The 22563-nt window shown below is 43.6% G+C and overlaps 2 protein-coding genes across 2 annotated transcripts; both read left to right on the top strand.

Annotated features, from left to right (window-relative positions):
- The first annotated feature begins 1412 nt into the window (after positions 1–1412).
- LOC121179546 (ubiquitin-conjugating enzyme E2 variant 1-like) lies at positions 1413–6475 on the top strand. The gene is made up of 4 exons (XM_041034449.1): positions 1413–1548; positions 2643–2791; positions 4295–4420; positions 5661–6475. Exons 1-4 carry the CDS (start codon positions 1527–1529, stop codon positions 5805–5807), a joined length of 444 nt encoding a protein of 147 aa, XP_040890383.1. The 5' UTR covers positions 1413–1526; the 3' UTR covers positions 5808–6475.
- Positions 6476–20000: 13525 nt separating this feature from the next.
- LOC121179574 (transcriptional repressor scratch 2-like) lies at positions 20001–22563 on the top strand. Its single transcript, XM_041034484.1, has 2 exons — positions 20001–20157; positions 21752–22563. Exons 1-2 carry the CDS (start codon positions 20001–20003, stop codon positions 22561–22563), a joined length of 969 nt encoding a protein of 322 aa, XP_040890418.1.

Here is a 22563-nt window from a genome sequence, read left to right as displayed (position 1 = left end):
TACCTGGATGCACACCTCGACCTGATCAAGCCTGTCTACAGTCTCACTCAGCCTGCCCTGCTTCAACTTTAAGGACATTATTCTTAATAATAAACTACATTTGTCTTTATTCCATGCTCTCTGAGTCTGAGTCCAAAAAACCTAACAGAAAGTTGTTATTTTGGGGATGATAGGACCTTGTAGAAAAAAGGAAGACATTTGGAGCATGTAATTAAAGCAGATATTGATATTCAAACACATTTATATAGCTTTAATAAGATCCAGATGAGATTATGGTCGTGTAACGTATGGTTTAGCATAAGAGAGCCCAAAGAGTATGTATATGTGCCTTTGTGTGTCCTCCATGCAGACACAGGAGAAACGCTGTTGTGTCTATGCAGTAAACCAGCACTGGTTAACTATTGGATAAATCTTAGACTTCTTAAAGATAACCACCCAACCAAAAAGGCGTCCTGGGAAATGCTGCAAATTAAGACAAGTAACAAAAATGCAGATCTAGAGAGTGTGTCTGTTGGTATAAAGATCACAAATACTCATCATCATGTGCATGTTTTTTCTGATAAATCAAAAGGCCCTGCTACAGACAGTACAGGCTCTGCAGTTACAGTTCCAAGTCACATATAATATATTTAAGCTCATGTCTGATTTCCTGTGTATACAGTTGAGTTGTATGTCATTTTCATGGCCCTAGAATGCATTGAACCATGCAGACCAAACAAAGTCTTATTTGCAGCGATTCTGTATCTGCACTCTCTAGTCTTTAATCCACTGTGTCCAATACTCTCCAGGATTTGTTATTCAAAATCATGTCAGTTGACTCAAGAGCAATAAAACAAGACACTTAGGTCAAATTATTATGGGTTCTAGCTCGTGTAAAGTTTCAGAGGAAATTTAAAAGTGGACAAACAAGCACTTAGAAGAGGAAATATAGACACCTGTATCAAACTATCCAAACCAAAGGGGAAAGGCATCATATGGAAAAATCAACAGAGTACGACAGAAGCATTAGAACCAGGAGACACGAATGACATTTGCATTCAATTCAGAATAAAGCAGGCAGTGTAATAAACAGAGGAGGAAACAGGAGAGAAGATGCTGTAATATCAAGACTATGAACAGGACACAGCAAAGCCACGCTGCACTCTACATATGATAGGGACTCATTCAACCAGTCTCTGTGAGTGTTAAGCACCAGGACCTGTAGAACATGTTATTGGAAGGACATGTTAGAGAAAATGCCAAGATTAGGGATCAGAGGAAGAGAAGTACTGGAATAGGGTACTACTGAATAGGACAGATGATGCGTCATCAACTAAACAGAACTGATGGAAAAAAGTTTAGCAATCAAGAAAATGTGGGAATTGACCGACCGGCATTAATGTAACTATCCGCATGCCAGCTGCCTTTAAACGTCAGTTAAGAAAAAGAAGAGTAGGAAGAAGAAGAAGAAGAACACGAAGAAGAAGAAGAAGGAGGAGGAGGAGGAAAACGTCATACGCGCGCGCTTCCGTAAAGTAGTGATAAAGATGGCGGCCGCCGCCGGATCAGGTAAGGAGACTTTACCGACAGTTCAGACAGTATATTTTCCATCATACCGATGAAGGTGTACATTTTCTATCGTATCCTATTCGCTGCATAATAGTTTTACGGTTTCCAAGAGTCCAGTTGCAGCGGGCTTTGACTCTAACAGGACTCTGTGTGAAAGAAAATACTGCTATTAATGATGCTAGCTCGCTCCCTGGCTAGTTGAGCTGGCCCACAGTCTTTGAGCAACCCTCGAAATTCTGCAGCAGCCTTGATGTACCATTGTGTAGCTTGCCTGCCACAGAAAAATCTACATTATGATAAAGTCCACATCACAGTTAAAAACGGTCTGTTGTGGGTTACTGTGCTCGTAAGGCGGTGACACCCTCGGCTAGCTTGATTAGTAGTGAAGTAGTTAGCGCTAGCTGGCTGGCAGCACAGCCCTGCTCAACAACTGGAGAGTCTTGTCATTCCGGAAGAAATTCTCAGTCAGTAGATCGTCAATCAGCTGAACCCAAGATATATTTTACTCAACGCGGTGTTTGACACTTTGAAAACACAGTCTTATTGCTTATTGTGAAAACCTGTCCTCAGCCTTGTGTTCTTACATTTACCAGTTAAGCAGGAAACTTCTTAAACAGTCACAGAAAAGTTTCGACCTTTTTAGAGGTGTAGTCAGCATTGACAGCACGGATCATGGATCATTTAAATAAACCCAGTCTTGTCTCACAAACCTGTGAAACTTTCATTTAACTTTTTACTGTCTGTAGTTCGATTAATGGTTCCCATTTGTTTGTCAGCAGTTACTTTAATTCTTCAAAGTTAAACACTTAAACAATTTAACTGTGTACATACACGTCCATCTTAGTGTGTTTCAGAGGTTGATAGCCAATGCTGTGTAATAGCAGAAATCTCTGACATATCCTGCTAATTTGAAAATAGAAAAATAATTCAGTATTATAGCAGATCAGTGCTCTTTGAGCACCTGGCTTTAGGTTAGCCTGGAAAGAACTGAGTTAATAATGACAAATGTTTCACACTGTGTGATCAGATACAAGTCATTTAATTGTACTGTTTGTTTGTTTGTTTTTTTGTTTTGTGTCTGTGCTTGTGTGAAGGCGTCGTAGTTCCTCGCAGCTTTCGGCTGCTGGAGGAACTGGAGGAAGGTCAGAAGGGAGGTGGAGACGGTACAGTGAGCTGGGGCCTTGCAGATGATGACGACATGACGCTAACTCACTGGAATGGCATGATCATTGGCCCCGCCAAGGTGAGCCACCCCCAGGGCCTACAACTCTTTAATACAGCATGTCGCTAATCCATTCAGTTGTTCAACAGGCATCCAGAACTGCACTGCTTTGAACAGGGCAGGTATCTCAACTGTGTGCACACTGTAAAAATTCAGTTACTGACAAAATGCTCTCTCCTCATAAAACAAAATAAACAAAGTTGTGTGAACTCTTGCATTTTGTAATAAACTGTTAAATCTGTTTATTTTTTAACGAAGAGGCTGGTATGAAGAATGTAAAATAGAGGTGTTTTTTTTTATAACACGTGATGCTGTGGGCATCAGGATGGTTTAATGTGATTACATTGTAAATTCGACACTGAGAAGCAACATGTTTGAGGTTGTGTAGAGTCTGTTCCAGTGTGTTAGGAACTGTCAGGTGTTAGATACATGTGTTTTTTGAGAGCTAAGATTGTGGTTGGCTTTGCTTCCTTTCTTGGCATATACATGGTTCACCCTACCCTCTAGAGAGTTATGAGGTAGTACTTCCTTCTGTGGTTTAGAAGTAAAGAGAAGCACATGATTGCACCAGTTATATTTTTGTGTGGCCGTCTATTGCAACTTTTCTCCTTTACCATAGTGGCATAGGAACAAATTTGACAGCATGTAAATGGGGGTGTCACGAGAACAGATACAAAATTCTGAAGACGTGATAGTACTTGTTTTTCTGCACTGCCACATGTACCAACGGAACCAAAGGTACTGTTGTAGGTACAAGAGATGTGATTCTTTTGGTTCTGACGGGGGGCAGCATAATAACCCTACAAGTGTTCTAGACTGAAGGAGAAGAAGTGCAGACACGGTAATAATAACAACATGTACAGTGACGGCAGCAAGCACAGGTGTAGTAACAGGTCCACTGTAAGATCATCAGGGACAAGTTTGCGGACAACCAAAAGCAAGTATGCAAACACAGAACCTGTCGAGCAAATAACTCAGGGTGAGTGAGTTTCAGGTATTGACTTTTATCATATGATCTGTGAAGTTGAAGTAAAAACAAATCTTACTATTTCTTCATGTAAAACCTGTTTTACATCAACACACAACTGAAGAACCTTGTAACGTCAGATTTGAGGCGAGGGGTGTGACTTCTTCAACACCAATATCAAAACCCAGACACAGGGCATCTGCCCATGGAGACTACTCCTCTGATGCCAGTGCTCTCCTTTACCCTAATGTAAACCTAATGTAAAAAGTTTGTCATTAATAAAATGTAACGTGAGTCCAATATCAAATTTGCTTTGTTGTTATTAAAGTCTAGATCAGATTTTCTGTGATGTGGTCGGACACTCCACATTAAGGAAGTTAGTGGACCTTAAATGGAGATTGTTATATAAACTGTTGTTCCAAGGTCAAGACTGAACTTCCAAGCTCAATAAACAAATGTTAATTATTGGTGAAGAAATATTGGACACCACACACTGTCAGAGTTTCCCGGACTTTCACTCTTTGAGCTAACGTGTCCACTCATTTCTTTGCTTGCAGACTGTCTATGAAGGCAGGATATACAGTCTGAAAATAGAATGTGGGTCCAGATACCCAGAGCACCCCCCTCTGGTCCGCTTTGTGAACAAGATCAACCTGACCGGTGTACACAATTCAAATGGTGTGGTGAGTATCCACATTTCAACATCACATTGGACCATTGGAAGTGTTCATTGGTGTGTTATGGACTGAATTAGACCTGAATAATGTATACACTGCTCTGCTCCCAGCAGAAGCAGCTTCAGCCTGGTGCTTTCTTTTCTCCTGTTTCAGCCATGGTTGATCCAATTTAATTATGAAGCACATAGGTGTGTATGTTCAGGACACAGTGCCAGATGTCTCCACAGAAGGGCTCTGTGTACCGGATATTAATATCTGTTACACACTAATCCACTGAATTACATACCTAACAAATAAAGCACCTCATCACGTTGAACTGCAGCAGCAAAGCAGCCCTGCTTATTGATTTGCCACATGTCTGTGATGGTCTAAATCCAAGCAAATGTTAGATAGCTGCTTGTTCTGGGAATCTCAATTTAACAATTTGATTAAGATTCATAAAATGTATGTACAGAGGACCTTATCTTACCACTGGCTCTCCACTCCTAAATGGTTCGAAACATTCAGAGTTAAGTGTTTCCTCCTAAAACCTTTTCACAGAGCTGTTGCTATTAATGACGTCAGGTTTCTGGACTGAACTTACTCACTGGGTCCGTCCCAGTCCCCGCACTTGCGGTATTAGTGAGTAGTCACGTGGCTACTTGGGGGACTTATTTCTGGTAATTGCTGCATTGTCTAATTTCCCGTTAAGACTGCAAATGTGTGGAGGTTTGTCAGAGCTGACTGTGTCATACAGTTTTATTTACAATCAGGTGCTATAAATACTTTCAGAAGCTGAGAGGAGGAACACAATTCATTTCTTAATCATTTAAATGGTGTTATTTAAAAGCAGGTCTACTGTGCAGAAAAGAGGCATTATATTATTTTGATGGTTTCTGTCTGATTAAAAATTCAAAGTATGGAACCTGTTCCTCCAAATCTTGGATGAAAGGACACATCTAATATTAATGTTGACAGTTTCCGATGTGCAGTAGTAATGGTGTCAGTCTCATTAGGAAGAATAGAGTGCTGCGTGTGGAAGTAAGAACCATATTTGATGTACAGTGAAGACTCACTGAGTGTGGCATGACACAAAGCAAAGTGTCAAGCCCATTCATTTTCTATCAGACACCATCAAAACTCATAATATAAAAGCCAGTGGTTTCACCTGACACTGCATTCTACATATTTAACCTTCGCATCAGGTTGCACAATAAGTGGGAGTGTAATAAAAAAACAGACCACCCCCTTCTTCCTCTCCCATCAGGTGGACATAAAGGCGGTGACAGCTCTGTCCAGGTGGAAGAACTCGTACAACATCCGGATGGTGCTGCAGGAGCTCAGACAGCACATGATGATGAAAGAGAACAACAGGCTCTCCCAGCCACCCGAAGGCCAGGTGTACAGCAACTGAGGCTCCTGGTGCTGTCCCCCCCTGTCTCTCTCTCACACATACACACACACACACACACACGCACACATACACAAAGGCATACAAATAGACACAGAGGCATACACACAAACACACACATACATAGAAGCCTAAACACTTATCACTGACTATCATGTTACCCAAGACTCTCAACTCCCACTTCTTCCTTGGGAGGCTCTCATTGGACGGAGGGATGTGCAGGTGAACCTGACCTCCTTCTCCAGTGCCCATCATCCATTAAAGTTCACGGTGCAGACCAAACATTATGAAACAAAAATACTGTACATCATACTATTGTTATTTTTTTATTATCTTCGTGTTCTGCATACAGATTGTAAAATAACAAATGACCTGATTGAGTGTACCAGTCCCGTGTGTGTGTGCGCGCGCGCGCTGGATTCTTCATGTCAAGTGGTGACAGTTAAGTCCTTGTTGCGTGGGTGTTGTGGTCAGGGATTTGAATCTTGCTACACAGCAAAAACAAACATACTTCTGTAACCCCCGACTGAAAAATGGGAGTTAAATGTTAGAATAATTTGGAGTTATTGCTCACACAGAAAACATCAACATATCTCACAGTGTGCTGAAACAGAATCCCTTCACAAAAGAAAAAAAAAAAAAAAGAAGTGCACTCCAAACTATGTTTTGCTTGGTCTTCCAGGCTGTGTTAGTCTCAAATTCCCCAGCTTCTGCAGTCCCGACAATGTGAATTTGACAGGCCTTCCTCAAACGAGCACGCGTCTGGTACACGGGAATAAACTGCTACTAGACATTCAGCAGCGTATGTATCAACAGGGCACTGCTGGCTCATCACTCATGTTCTCAGACTTGTCTTCAGTGTGCCATATGGTTCATAGCGCTTTGTGATGGTGATTGATTATTAGCAGCCAGTGGGGGTGGGAGGGGAGGGTGTGGGGTGGTGGTGGTTTGGTTTTTGGTTTCTTTCGTCTCTGGGCTGACCCGCGTTATACTCCATGGAGTCGTCTCGTCTCACATACAGTGAACGCCCACTGAACACAATGTATGGCTTTGGATGTTTATTTTATAACGGGTTGAATCTAATCAGGGTGTTTGTGACCTGTTGCATGGTTTTATTTGAATTAAACATTATTACTTTTTGCATGTGTTTGCGTCATGATTGATGATGATGAAGTGCACTGCAGCGGGATACCGACTGCTGACAACACTAACACGGGATAAACTACTGATTTATCATTTAGAAAGTAAAAAAACAAATATTTGAATACCTTGCTCTCCATCACCAGTGGTGATGTTTCACAGTAGAAACCATAATCCACTGTTCTGCTGTCTGTGCTTACGTTCCCTATATTCCTCCTGATTTTGGCAGACATGGTTATAAAATACACTACATACATTTTTTTTACCATTTATGTTTTAACCTTTTTTTCTTTTTTTTTTATCAGATTAATGAATTAATTAGTTGTATTCAGTGACAGGGACCATCTTAAAAAAACACATCCAATCCCTCTAACAGTCCTAATGTCAGCTTGTTCTGTATGTGTGTGTGTGTGTGGGTGGCATTGGCAACAATAAATGGACAAGCCCTCAATCACTCTTAATTGTATCAGCTGTGATGGACGGTCTTCTCCATCAGCCCGACTGTATCAAAGAGTGAAAGAGAAGACAACATGGTGTCTCACTCAATCAGCATAATTACATGTGGACAGGAACCGTCCACCCTTGGGTCCAACTAACATGCTCCGAGTACAAAGAGCTAACAAGTTGATTTGTAAAAGCAACCGGTGGGTCCACACCTGTCTTTATCAGGACCACGTCACTGTGTGGGATCTCCATGAAATCTGTCATTCCTGTGTTTTCCTGATGTTATCATTTGTGACCATAGGATTATTGCTGAAGCAATAAAGGATTAATTCACCCCCAGAAAATGCAGAACAAGTTGTTACTCTTTTATTTCCATTTTGTTTTCTGGTTGGACCAGAATTCATGTGGTGTGTCAACAAGATATGTATCAGCCTGTTCCCACTCGTTCTGTTCTTATTTCATTCTTTGTACTGCTGCCACGTGATTGGTTGATTGAATCATTGCATGAATAAGCAGGTGTACAGGTGTTCCTAATAAAGGGCTTGGTGAGTGTATACATATAGGGGTGTGTATAGTGTATAGATTGTAGTGTGTGTAGAGATCATGGTCCCACACACTGTAAACATCTAAACTGATCTTGTTCCTTCAGGAAACAAAGACATGTTTATGGATCTCTTGCTCATGATATAATATCTTGTTCCCCCAGGATTAAACCTTATTCCCACAATTCACCTGTTTATGCATATACATGTTCACACATGCACACTGGTCCCACAGTACACCATCCTGTTCCCTCAGAGTAACAACCTGTTCACACATACAGTATACATGCATTTGGAATATACCTTCTTGCTGTTAAGAAAACAGCCTCTTTCCAAATGCAGTGTACATGTATATGGATCTTGTCCCTTCCATTTTCTGTACTGTATCTACTTCCTTTTCAGGGTTGCAGTGGACTGGAGCCTGAACCAGGCCTCAGTGTCACTGGCCCAAACTGATCTTGTTCCCTTTCTATAAAAATACACAGAAATATCTTGTTCCCACAAGTTAACATAGCATTAGAAACAACATATTATCGAAGACTAGTGCTGTAAAAATGATGGTGATCTATCTTACGTCTCCTGACCAGTGGCTGTGTATTTAACTACTTGTTTCCACTGTTAACGGACAAGGCACGTTCTTGTGAGCCAGCCTTTTGCACCGGTGTTCAACAGTTCAGTCAGGAGTCAGAGAGAAGCCCGTAACGAAGAGGCAGAAATACCAGTTTTTCCACCAGACCCAGAAACCAGTGCAACCACAGGACAGGTTTCCCATTTGTTCCTCTGACCTTATCTCTGCCTCTGACTGTGAGCAGCAAGATCACATCCACTCTGCAGAGGCTGTGGGGGCTAATTTATGGACTCATTTTAAGTGAAGCTAAAGGGAAATGAAAGTACATAACAAGATCTGAGACACAGTTTCTTTCCTTTCAAGCTCACACTTTGTATTAGTAGGTTGCCATTTTTAATGAACTGAGAGAGAAGTGCTGAGTCAGACAAATGACAAAAAATGTTGAAATTAGCAGCACGTATATGTTTTTACTTTACCCAACTTCTGCCATCAGCTTATAGAAATTTAGAGCGAAACAGAGTCAGTTAGACCAGGTCTCTGATTATCAAGTGAAAGTCTGCAGTCACACACCATCTCTGTAATTAACTCCACTGCTCTGATTGCACTCCATTTGTTACATTCACATGTAAAGCATTAGGGGGAGTGCAGACCAGTTGTGGGAAGTGTCAGATGGTTGCTTACACACACACACACACACACACGCACGCACGCACGCACGCACGCACGCACGCACGCACGCACGCACGCACGCACACACACACACACACACACACACACACACACACACACTCCCACATTCATTCTCCTCCACGACCCGGTGTGTGTTCAGGCCTGAGCAGAGCAGTGTGGAGGAGCCCATCTGCTCGTGGGGTCAATACCACTTTCTTCATACACACACACACACGCAGAGTGTGCCAATTAGCTAAATGAGACAGGTTTTTGCTCTGTTCATTTGCATTTTTTATAGTGAGCACATGGTTTTGATACTGATACTGACACACAATGTCCCACAGAGGATGAACAATTTTCCCTCTTTCATGTCCCTCATTTCTTATTAAATGTAATACACAGCACACATCATGGTATCTTCAGCTTATATTTAAGTCAGCAGCAGCTACAGCAACAAGTGGAGCTGTCTTTTGTGCAGCTTAGTGGAGTGACAGCCTGCTTGACCCAGTCCGACCAGCTCAGCTGTGCTGCAGGCTGCTTTCAGTTTCGTCCACAATGGACCATTTCTTCCCTGATGCTGAGCTTCATTAACCAGTTTGAGCTTTTATACAGTCCACAGGTGAAGTGGGCTCAGTGTCAGGGAGGAGGTTCAGAAAAGAACTCAAATGCAGGACTCCAGAACACAGGGATAAAAGGCAAAGGCTAGTCTTTAATACAAACAAAGTCGGTACACGGGAGGGCAGTCCAAAAATCAGGCAGAGGTATACGAATCGAGAGGCAAGAGGCAAAACCGACAAAGGGGCAGGCAAGACTTAAATAGACTAGGGGGGCGAGAAGAACAATTAAACACAGGTGAAAACCATAAAGGCGGGGCATGTAATCAGAATTGGAGGGAAAACACCAGAGGGCAGGAAGTGAATCTAGAACTAAACAGGCAGAGACAGATTTCAAAATAAGATATGAAATAGGGACTAGACATGACACTCAGACTCGTTAGAGCAGAACCAGTTTTAGAGAGAGGAGGACACAGGCGTAAAGACAGAGTCACTTCACTGAGCTGAGAACAGGCACACATGGTGACACTTTAGAGTTGCATCGTGGTGCCCAGCTACCTCAGACAAGTGCTGGAGAAAATATGGACCTCAAACTGGAAACCACACTCACATTTCTTGGTCATATCTGAAGCTGAGAAACTATTGGGAGTACGGATTCAGTGACCCTCCACCCAGCCCCATGAGTTTTTGAGGGAAGGCCCTATATTTATTTGCATCACATCTTATTAGGGGCCATGAAGTGTATTACAGTTGGATGGTGGAAACCTGACCCTCTGACATCCGAACAGTTCAATCTAAAAAGCCTGGGAACTGTACAAGATAAATAACATCTGCATTAAGGCTCCAAAAAGCCACATTGATGAAAAAAAAAAGAAAAAAAGATGGCGTCCTGTAATGGATCCGTTAATGCAGTGAAGTTATTCATTCTGAGCCATATTCTGTGCCATTCATCAACACCCCCTCTCCTCGTACACGGCCTACCTCTCCTCCCACTTCTTCCTGTTCTTCTTCTTTTCTCTACCCTTTTTTCCGTTGAGCTTGAGTCATCGATTGTGATACAAGCACATGTGCATATTTCTAATGTGTCACGCAATGGCAGCTGGAAACTGGACGAGAAAAACAGACGTGTGAAAAAGTAAAAGTGCTTTGAGATTGTATTGAATGAGATGCTGCAGTTAAAATAAAATGTAGGTAAAGTAAAAGGCCTAAATCTCCAGCACACTTCTTTCTATGTCGAAGATCTTTTACTGATAAATCCAGTTTCCATGATATTAGATTGTTGGAACATATCTACAGACTGTCTGACTGAAACACACAGTATAACAGTGGAAGTTACTGCAAATTGACTTTAAGTAACCTTCATTTAATAAAATCTATACAACCTATATTAATTTCATAAAATCTGCTTTGGTATGTAATTTTATCAGCAAGTCACTGTGAAATCACGAGCTGAGGATGATCTGTCATCTTTGTGGTTTGAACATCTGTCCATCGTGTCTCACTGAACAGACAGTGACAACATGCACAAAGCTAACACTGACTCTAACAGCCAGATAATTACAGGTCCTGTTGCAACGTTTGTTTCCTCAAAATCACATTCATATGTTACTAATACTCAAAGTGTACACTAATGTATGTTCCATAAATACAGAGCTGCCAGGATAAAGTTTGTTCTCATCGTGATCTGCAAAGTTACATGTTTTTATTTTTTTCAATATTTAACCAAAAGCCCAATTTTGACCAAACGTTCTTCAGTGAGTTTTAGTCTAAAAACAACCACACATGGAGATACAGGATGGGGACCCTGGTCTACAGTGTCAAAGCCCGGCATGTTGTACATGCACCACCTGCCCCTGATCACATCCCTACTACATTTGTGTGGCAGGGGAATGAGACTGCTCCTGGGCTGCCAGTGAACATAACTCAGCCAGTAATTACCCTTCCACCAAAACACATCTGACAGGACAATTTAAAAATATATAGTAGATTTCTAGGAGACAGGTTTGCCCTTTGAAGCTTGTAAAAAAACGATTAGCGTGTGTCCTGCCACATTCCAAAAAATCTAAATCTGCTGGAGGAAACGCTGACGACACACATCACACTGTGTAAACAAGTCAGGATTTGGCTTTGTGCTTAAAACCCTGTCCCTCTGCTGTTGCAGGTTTGGTAGTGTTGTCATTAATAACCCTCCGTAGCCTTCCACAGCTTAACCAAATGAGCAATAACCCAGAGTGAGTGTTTGGGAGATGGAGAGTCATGTGAATGGGGTCACTGGGGCTGTAAATTTCTCTCCCAGTGTGTGTCTGCAGCCTCCTGTGGCCTGGCCTGGCTTGGCCTGGCCCGGCGCGGCTCTGCGGGTGTGGATAGCTGTAAGGTGACGGAATGTAACCCTCCCCCTCCTTCACCCCCACACACCCCACCCCACCGTTATCCAGCCCCATGACCCTCCGCCCCCCTTCCTCACACTCACCCTCGCAGCCATTATGAAAGCTCAGCAGATGGCCAGGAGACAAAAGGTGTGTGAGAGGCCTCCACCTCTTCCAATACCCGCCCCCCCACTTTTTTTTTTTCTAGTGAGCCCCACAACAGTCTGCTGTTGCCATAGCGCTACAGCTGGAACTCCATGAAACTTCTTTCTCACCCCTCCCTCCCACCCCCTCTTACCCTCACCCCCAATACACGCACACACTTTTTCCTGCTCGTGCCTCTCAATTACAACAAATTGACAGCGCTCACTTCATCCCCTGTTCATGCAGATGTGGCGATTTAGCCTCGGTTTCTCACTGCCAGCGAGACGCAGCTCCTTTAATGCGCAGACATTAGCCTAAATGATTCCTCGTGTCCTTTATCAGACGAGAGCTCCCATTTGGGGCCCGGCTGCAGATAATTCTCCTTTTGACAGTGCAATTGAACTGGCCAACGCTAAAGGGCTATTTGGCAAAGAGCCATTTAGTGTAAGTGCTCTCAAGGCCGGCGAATGACACTTGTAGAGACAATGTCACCCCCACTGACACCATCAGTTGATTGTGTATTGAACAGAAATGGAGAAGCAGTGTAGGCCCCCAGGCCAGAAATATGCAGCATTATTGGCAGGGTAAAGTCCAAGGCGAGCGTCAGGGGAAAGTGAATTCAAGAGGGCGCTGCGGACGTCTCTGTCATTACCAGGTGCCAAGGACACCGGGACAGGGACTGTGAGGCAGTGAACTGGCCTATTTCACTAATGTGAGCTGTATGGTCATTTTTGTTTTTACAGGCTGCAGCAGAGTACACACACTTTTTATAGAAATGTTCTCAACATGCCAAGACACTGTCCTTGCACTGATTGAGCTCCTGTAAATGGGCACAGGATGCGAAAAAAAAAAAGAGAGAAAAGATTGACTGGTTCACTCAAATGACAAAAACAACAAAAACTTTTCTCACCTCCTGCCATGCAGGTAGATTTGCTATCATTAGTTTGGGTTTTGGTTCTCAAAAAATACATGAACCCAGAGAAATGATATCAGAACCTGCTGTCACTCTATTTCATGTACTGCTTTAGCTTCTTTGATGTTCATCATGTGTTCTGTGACTCAGTGGCAGTGTGCAGTCTGCTTCCGGTCTTTAAGCTAAGCTAAGTTAGCTCAGCTGGCCATGCCTTGACTCCAGCTCCTCCATGTACAGAGGAGTCCAAAATGTTGCACTGTTACTTTAAAGATGAGTTTAAAGCAGATCAGTGATGTTTTTTTGTTTTTTTGTTTTTTTAAATTTAGAATATTTGTATTGAACATGATGCACCTGTTGTTTCAGGGTTTATCTCATAGCTCCATCTACCATCAGGCGTGTCATCACGCTCTGCATCCTCTTCATTGCTCGGGGTTTTTTTCCTTCTCAGACAGCATCTGTAGCTCACACCCGGCTGCTCCCCCGAGACTCTGACATCCACCACAGCGGAGGCCAGTGACACGTGTGATTGAAGACCGGCACAATGGGAAGGAGAGAGATGGATAGATTCCTTTTATCAGGTTTGAGGTCTGACTAGATTAAAATGCAGTTGTACAACGCCCCCCCCCCCCTACCCTTTTTTTTTTTAGCATCCCCACTGCATCCCCTGTCAGTCACCTCACCTGACAGCTGGGAGGTCTTTCCTCATCTCCTCTGCTGACCTCTCATCCCACCTCCCCTGCCTGAGGTGACATGGCGTGGATGTGGCTGATTGTCTAAGACTTTACCCAGTCACTTCCAGATTGACTCGAGGTGTTTTGTTATTTGCGTCTCCAGAGAAGAGCGAGAGACAGATTTCAGCGTTCCTCACGCCGTGTGTATGAAATACTGTGTTGGAACATAAATCACAAGTGGCTCTCTGAAGCAAGCCATAACAAAACCGCTGAAAAAACATGCGGAGTGAAGAGGGGAAATTCTCCTTCTTCTCACTCACTTAAGTGCTGATAAAAAGAAAAGAGACAATCACTCTCATTCACTGCCGTGCAGCTGCTGCATTGTCAGATGGCTGAGTGGAGATTTTTGTGGAGGTGCTGAAAAGGCGCCTCAGTGAAAAGGACCTGCGTTTGTTTTTCAGATGGCTCTCTAATGACTGGATGTGATTAACACAAATTATCTCACTTATCACAGCCCTGCGTCCTCAGACAGACAGACAGTCTCTGGGTGCGTTTTCAGCCACCACTGCTTAACACACATTTAATCAGAAAACACAAAAACCACAACCACCGGATTTCTCTCGAGCAGAAACGTTCAGGCTCAGTCTGTCATTTCTCTTTGTGACTTGAAAAATTTTTTACCCAAAAAAATTATAACTATGGCGCTTAATTTTGTATCAAAAAATGCTTTGTTTTGTTTTCCATGTTAGTTTGTGCTTTGTTTGATGATATCATAGCAGAGCCTCAGGAAATCTCTCATGGCTCACTGATGACACCACTGCTACTACACTGCTAACCCAGAGGCAGAGTTTTACCAGCTGTCACAGTGTGGTTTTCTCTCTCTCTCTCTCTCTCTCTCTCTCTCTCTCTCTCTCTCTCTCTCTCTCTCTCTCTCTCTCTCTCTCTCTGTGCGTGTGTGTGTGTGTGTGTTTCATCATGGCAAAATGTGACCTGGCGACACCTACTGTGAACTATCACAGAGGTGTAGTTGAGATCAAAATAATGTAATAATGACTATTCCATCATAACTCATGTAATAATGTAGTAATGACTACAGTGTACTCATGGGTCAGGATGTCAGCATGTTGATGGTGTGCTAGCTGCTGAGTACTGTAATAACACTGTAGTCAGCAATGTAAGTGCTGACATGTCTGAATGTATCAGTGCAGCCAACAGCAAGTTCAGCTGGGAAACAAACAATCATACAGTTCACAAAAACAAACAAAAACAGGTGAACAGTTAATATTAGCAAAGCTATCTGCAGTAAACATCTGTTACTGTTTACTAACTCACTTCCTGCTTCAACCCTGACTTACTGACTTGGAGTAGTTCTTAACGTTCATGGTTTTCCTGTGGTCATGATGTGCTCGCTTTCAGTTTTACCTCTAGCTCAAGTAGTTTATTTGATCTGACTAAACTGTTGGTTTCTTTACCCATGTCTGAGGATCTGACTGCTCTATAATGACTACATATATATATATATATATATATATATATATATATATATATATATATATATATATATATATATATATAAATATATATATATACAGTGAGTACGGAAAGTATTCAGACCCCCCCTAAAATTTTGCAGCCATTTGCTAAAATCATTTAAGTTCATTTTTTTTCCTCATTAATGTACACACAGCACCCCATATTGACAGACAAACACGGAATTGTTGAAATTTTTGCAGATTTATTAAAAAAGAAAAACTGAAATATCACACGGCCATAAGTATTCAGACACTTTGCTGTGACCCTCATATATTTAACTCAGGTGCTGTCCGTTTCTTCTGATCATCCTTGAGATGGTGGTGAGATGGTGGTGATTGGACTTGATTAAGAAGGCCACACACCTGTCTACATAAGACCTTGCAGCTCACAGTGCATGCCAGAGCAGCTGAGAATCATGAGGTCAAAGGAACTGCCTGAAGAGCTCAGAGACAGAATTGTGGCAAGGCACAGATCTGGCCAAGGTTACGAAAAACTTCAGCTGCACTTAAGGTTCCTAAGAGCACAGTGGCCTCCCTAATCCTTAAATGGAAGACATTGGGGACGACCAGAACCCTTCCTAGAGCTGGCTGTCCGGCCAAACTGAGCAATCGGGGAGAAGAGCCTTGGTCAGAGAGGTGAAGAAGAACCCAAAGATCACTGTGGCTGAGCTCCAGAGATGCAGTCGGGAGATGGGAGAAAGTTCTAGAAAGTCAACCATCACTGTAGCCCTCCACCAGTCGGGGCTTTATGGCAGAGTGGCGACTAACAAAAAGTGAAAAATTTAAGGGGGACTGAATACTTTCCGTACCCACTGTATATATGCTGTATATAAACATCTTAATCATCTCTTAAAGCAGCTGTTCACTATAGGTTATCAAACATCTGTGGACACTTTGGGGTCCTATGTGAGACGCCTGCTGAGGGGGTCTGATTTGGAATAATCATTAGTATTTAATATCAATTATAATAATTTTACACTTTCTTCTTTCAGATTAAGCTTTATTCAGCTCCTGTTGTGTGTTGTACTGTTAACATCACCTGTCCGTTAGTATCTTTACACACACACTCATCCCTGTGATTTATTATTGTGGTTTTAACCAGGTTCAGGATGCGATGTGGAACATACCCTGATTATTCACATCACTGTATGATTCTAACATTATCAGGTTACACATCTGTGTCTCTAATACTTTCACATTACAGACAGTCAGCAGGTTAAAAAACATTTCTTCCTCCTCCTTGACATCTCCCAGCTGGTGGCGCCCCAGGCAACCACCTGTGAAGCCTATGACTGAAGCCAGCCAGTGTGTGTGCGTGTGTGTGTGTGTCGCGGTTATGAAGGAACGTGTCACCCACAGTAACAGTGTCTCTCACTGATGTGTTTTAGTGGTGTGGAGAAATAAGACAGATCGGATTGGATACACACATGAAATTTGTTGTTCTTGGTCTTTTTATGTGATTTGTTGACAGTTATAAAAATAAATAAATAATAAATAAATAACTTTTTCATTCTTTAGTATGGAGATTCCACCTGTCTGTGAGGTTATTATACATAGCCAGAGTCATGTTCTTTGATTACTCCAGCAGGGAAGAAGAAGAAGAAGATGCCAGCTGATGCTCCTCTGGTGTCCTGGATTGTGGACTACCTTACCGGACGTCCTTAGCATGTACGTCTTAAGAGCTGTGTGTGTCACACACAGTGGTGAGCAGTACTCCACAGGAGACTGTCCTGCCCCCTTTTCTCTTTACCCTGAACACCTCAGACTTCAGGTACAATGAACAGACCTGCCACTTGCAGCAGTTCTCAGGTGAGTCTGCCGTTGTTGTATGAACTGGGGGGAAGATGTGTCAGAGTACCACAGGGTGGTGGACAGCTTTGTGGACTGGTGTGAGCTGAACCACCTGCAGCTCAGCATCAGAAAAACAAAGGAGCTGGTGATGGATTAGAGGAGATCTAGGACTCCTGCTGCTCCTCTTTTCATCAGGGGAAAGATGGTAGAGATGGTACAGGAGTACAAATACCTCGGTGTCCACTGGGACGGCAAACTAGACTGGACCCGGAACTCTGCAGAACTCAGCAAACTGATTCAGAGGGCTGGCACAGTCCTGGGGGTGGAGCTGGACCCTCTGAGTGTAGTCTCAGAGTTCTGGTGCTCCTTCCAGTTTACCATTCCTCCTCTTCCTGCTGAAGCTCAACCATGTTTACAGCTTTCACCATCTACTGTCCGTACTGCTGACGTATGTTTAAATCACTGTAGATCACTTACATCTGTACATCTCCTTCAGTTTATCTTTGCACATTATGGTCAACTCACTTTGTGCATTTCTATTTTTACACTTTTGTCCAAACTGTGACTTTTTGCACATGTACAAGTGAATAGGCAATTCACTTCCTGTGTATTTGTTATTATTACTATTTTATCTATTTGTTTATCTTTACTTACTTCCTCTTTCCTAACAGAGTGCTGTGTCACCAAACAATTTTCTCTGCAGGGATCAATAAAGTTTTTCTGATCTGGATTCTGATTTATGATCTAGTCATGCTGAACTGCGTTTTGCAGAGCCATCTGTGAGGGGATGTGTCTCGGTTGTATTAAGCTGCAGCTGCCAAACCAGAGTTTGACCCCATGACCCTGCGTGCGCACAGAGGTCAGTCAGTCACAGCCGATGGACTGGAAGTCACCAGGAGGTGCCTTTTTATCCCGATGAGAGTTATATGGTTGGATTTGGAGGGCTGGGGTCTTCAGAGAGACATAAACCTGCCAGGGTCCTTACAGAGGATGGAAGTGAATCATAGAAATGTTCAACCTGCAGCTGATGTCACATCAATATAAGGAAAATGTGCAAAGTAATGTTTGATGTGTGACTATTGTTCATCACAGTGTGGCAACAAACAATTCATAGGGCATGAACATGGTCTGATTAACTGTCAGGAGGTCAGTGGATGTAATAAAAAAAAAATGGAATTATGGGAGATCCTTACTGCTGGGAATGTGATGGGAGTTTTGATGATATGAGTTTTTAAACAAAATCATACCTACAATCTTTTTTCATGCGATTGTTATTTCCTCTCCAGTTATATTTCCAGTTTTCCATTTCTTTTCTGGAGGAACATTTGCAGTTTGTTACTTATTGCAGGGGAAATAGAGACACTGTCATGAGTCACTGCTAAAACCTCAGAGAGTGGAAGACGAGACAATCATTCACAAACAGTGTGGATGGAAAGAAGTGAACTTATCAGACCTCTGCAGCCTGATCCTCATCTCTGCTTGAGGACAGAGGCTCCGGGCTACAATAGAAACTACTAGCATATAACACATCTGAATCTCCATCTGAATTGTCGGCTGTGGAGCTGCATTGTGGGTAATATAGGTGCCTGGTTTCGATGAGGAAGAACATGTATGGTTCTGCTGCACCTACTGTGATCACTCTGTCTTTCATGAGTCTTGACCATGTTAAAGGACTGAAGAAGTAAATCAGTGAAGTTCACTTCCAACACAAACAGCCTTAAACCGCTCAGTGAGTTCTCCATTATAATCTAATACACACCAACATTACAGCTCTGCCACACATTTTTACTGATACTCTCAGAGAGGAGTTCATTCTTCTACTGTATACGTTTATTACTGAAGCTATTGTTTGTGTTTAGAAACACCTTTAAATAAGATGCAGTCCAGTACATCATCACCACTGTACAGTACAAACTGAACATTATAGGTTTCACAAACTGTAGAATTTACACAATGGTGTGTATACACATTACAGTACATAAACATATACATATGTGTGTGTGTGTTTGTATATCTATATATATCTGTTTATATCTATATATAATAAGCTGAATTATATGAATATCTGAGGTGGTGGTGGTGTTGGGGGGAAGTGGGTGTGTGTTCGGGGCAGCATAAAGTGTGTTAGCTACTTCATTGAAAAACAAAGGAGGACAAGGTGCTGTGTGTTGTGTCACCCACGTGCTTCTGCACCACTATTGTCTCCGCTCCTTCCCTGGGAGAGGGGAGAGACAGAGGGGTGAAAGGAGGAAGAGGATATGGGAGGAGGAGGAGGTGGTTGACTGCTGTGTGTGTGTGTGTGTGTGTGTGTGTGTGTGTGTGTGTGTGTGTGCACGCGTGTGTGTGCGCGTGCGGGGAGAAGCACAGACGGCTCGTGGTAATTTGATGTGTGTCCCTGGGGATGTTTGATGGATTAATGCTAAGCAGCTCCCTCTTCCACAGCACCACCTGATCTTTGGGGCTCGTGCCCCACATATAAAAGGCTGCAGTAGTGCTGAGCTCAGCTAGTCCAGCCATCTCTCTCTCTCTCTCTGTCTCTCTCTTCTCTCTTCTCTCTCTCTCTGCCTCTTTCTCTCTCATGCCACTTTCTGTCTACCTCTCCATCCTCCCTGTCCTCTGATTTCTCTCTCTCTCTCTGCTTTCACTACATTTTTTCTTTCTCTCTCTCTCTCTCTCTCTCTGGCTTTAAACCGTTTCCAGGACAGACCTTTGAACCTTTTCTCCAGTCCTCTGTTGTTTGGCCTCTTCTGTCTGGAAGCTCAGTGTATTCCTGCTCCTTATTATTATTTTTTTTTTAATCATCTGTCTGTTCACATTTTTCTATGAGGTTCTAGCATCAGTTTTTCACCAGGGGAAAAAAAAATGCCACGCTCCTTTTTGGTGAAGCAGCCGAAGGTTCACGATTTCTCATCTTCCAACTACTACCACCAACACCAGCACCACTGGGACAACTCTTACACTGTGACACATGCCATCACTGAGTCAGCCACCAACTTGGCGGTGCGATTGAGTGAAAATGGTAAGTTGACATCTCTCTGAGTTGTTGTGTTTTCCACTTTGCCGTGTGTATTTCTGCTGTGGTATAGATTGATGTCTCTGTGTGGAGACGCTCCACATGGGCTTTCTCATAGAAATTGAGGAATTAAAAGCTAAAATAACAGACAGGGATTCACACAGTCGTGTTTATGTTGTTGTCTTTCCTCCCTAATCGCTCTTGGAAAACCCCAAACCCCCCCCCACCCGCCAACCCCTCACAGGCAGCACCCACCCCCTCCCGTATGTCTCAGGACTTTTGTTTTCTAACTCGGCGGATGCTAAATAGTATTCAGGTCACGCTGGCTCAATCAGCTTAATACTCAAACCAGATCACACAGCAGCCTTTGGCTTTAATACTATTGTGTACATGAATGATGAGATATACGTGCACGCAGGCATTAGGCACAAAATCTGATGCAACCTTTTGTCAGGTCAGACCAGAAAGAAGGGGAAAAAAACTCGGGAGAAAGCAGATAGCCGCTTGGGACTGTGTTGTCCTTAGATGGTGCAGTTGCCCTTGAGTCTCTCCTCTTATCATCTACCCCCCCACCCCCACCTCCTCCACCCTCATTCATCTCTGCATCTCTCTCCATCTGATCCTGCAGGATGTTAGATAGCCACCGGGAGTAGGATTGCAGCAACACAATCCATATGTGGAGCAGCAAGAGGTGATGGGACAGGGTTTTTAGAGGATGGGTATTGACTGGAAAATAGAGAGTGCTGCAGGTAATTCAATAAAGTGCAACATGAGCAGTGCTTTGGCAGACATTAGATTTTCATCTGTGGGATTTCTACAGAGGCTGGATGTGAGAACAGCCCTGCAATACAAACAATATAGTGTGTGTGTGTGTGTGTATTTGGCTTTGAGAAACATCCAAAGAAATGTGTGCTTTGAGTGGATTCACACACCCACCACCAGCATCACACATCTTCTGCTTGAGTTGAATCATTTGTTCCCCAGATTTAGGATGCCAGCTGTCTACTTCCCTTTGTGTTCCACTCTGTGTGTGTGTGTGTGTGGGGGGGGGGGGGCTTCTCCCCCCAAAACATACACACACGCATACACCCTCCTTGGCCCTCCCTTCCCTCTTTTCTAAATCGCAGCCCACACCTGTCACTCAATCTCCCCATTACCATACTCATGAACACTCAGAAAACGCCACAGATGGGGAATGATCTGATTAAAATCATTTAGTGATTGGGGGGATTTCACTGCTGAGACACTCTCTCAGCTGCTGCCGCAGGACGGTGACAGGTGGACTGATTGGGAGCCAAACCATTGCTCTGTGACTGTTTTGTCAATGTCAGCACATTGTATTTGACTTATATTTAGCACTTGTTGGAGCCAGTGCAGGTATCGATCGAGGTAGAACTATGCACCAAAGACGCATTATTTCATTCGAAAGCTTTCTGAATCCAGCACTTACAAATAACTTCCTGTGTAGGTTTCATATTGATTAGAGGGTTAGGTAAGAGGACACTTTTCATTACTGAGATCATGAGGATCTTCCATCCATTTATTCCAATGAAAATATCTTTGCCATATGTTTATTAGATGCTTTTCTTTTCTTTTCCAGGCTACATCCATGATTACATCATCCCCTCAGTGTTGCAGAGCACAAAGGAGTCAGGTTGTGAGCAGACCGGGCTCTCCACAGGGCCCCTGTTCTCCCCAGGTGGCAGCAGTGGGGAAGAGTTCTCCGACCATGACATGGAGCATCCGGACAGCCCCATCTCCACCGCCACAGTGGAGTCGGACAGTAGCGGCCCTGAGTTGGAAACGTGCACCATCAATGACTTCCTCATCTCTGACGGACGCTCCCGCCGGAGACCCAACCAGCGATGTCCGCGCAAAGGAGGCAGCCAATCAAACAGCAGCAAGGGCATCAGCTCGGCAGACTGCAGCCCTGCCAAAGGGAAAACCAAAGGGCGCTACATGTGCTGTGACTGTGGGAAGTCCTACGCCACGTCCTCCAATCTGAGCAGACACAAGCAGACTCACCGCAGTCTGGACAGCCAGCAAGCCAGGAAGTGTCCCACCTGCCACAAGGTGTACGTGTCCATGCCGGCGCTGGCCATGCACATGCTGACCCATGACCTGAAGCACGAGTGCACGGTGTGCGGCAAAGCCTTCAGTCGGCCCTGGCTCCTGCAGGGCCACATGAGGTCCCACACCGGAGAGAAACCATTCGCCTGTGCCCACTGTGGCAAGGCCTTCGCCGATCGCTCCAACCTGCGCGCCCACATGCAGACGCACTCAGCCTTCAAGCACTACTCCTGCAAACGCTGCCACAAAAGTTTTGCACTCAAGTCTTACCTGAACAAGCACTACGAGTCAGCCTGCTTCAAGGGACACCAAGCAGAGGACGACTGCAGCTCTGAGGACTGA

The sequence above is a fragment of the Toxotes jaculatrix genome, chromosome 3, assembly GCF_017976425.1.
Source record: "Toxotes jaculatrix isolate fToxJac2 chromosome 3, fToxJac2.pri, whole genome shotgun sequence".
Classification (NCBI taxonomy): domain Eukaryota; kingdom Metazoa; phylum Chordata; class Actinopteri; family Toxotidae; genus Toxotes; species Toxotes jaculatrix.
This window is presented reverse-complemented; position numbering and strand designations above follow the sequence as displayed.

Bases quoted from the DNA above. Each gene is read 5' to 3' on its own strand.
- LOC121179546 (XM_041034449.1), top strand. From the start codon at position 1,527: ATGGCGGCCGCCGCCGGATCAG. The intron at 1,549-2,642 runs GTAAGGAGACTT...GCTTGTGTGAAG, and splicing joins GGCGGCCGCCGCCGGATCAG to GCGTCGTAGTTCCTCGCAGC. The intron at 4,421-5,660 runs GTGAGTATCCAC...CTCTCCCATCAG, and splicing joins TACACAATTCAAATGGTGTG to GTGGACATAAAGGCGGTGAC.
- LOC121179574 (XM_041034484.1), top strand. From the start codon at position 20,001: ATGCCACGCTCCTTTTTGGTGAAGCAGCCGAAGGTTCACGATTTCTCA. The intron at 20,158-21,751 runs GTAAGTTGACAT...TTTCTTTTCCAG, and splicing joins GGTGCGATTGAGTGAAAATG to GCTACATCCATGATTACATC.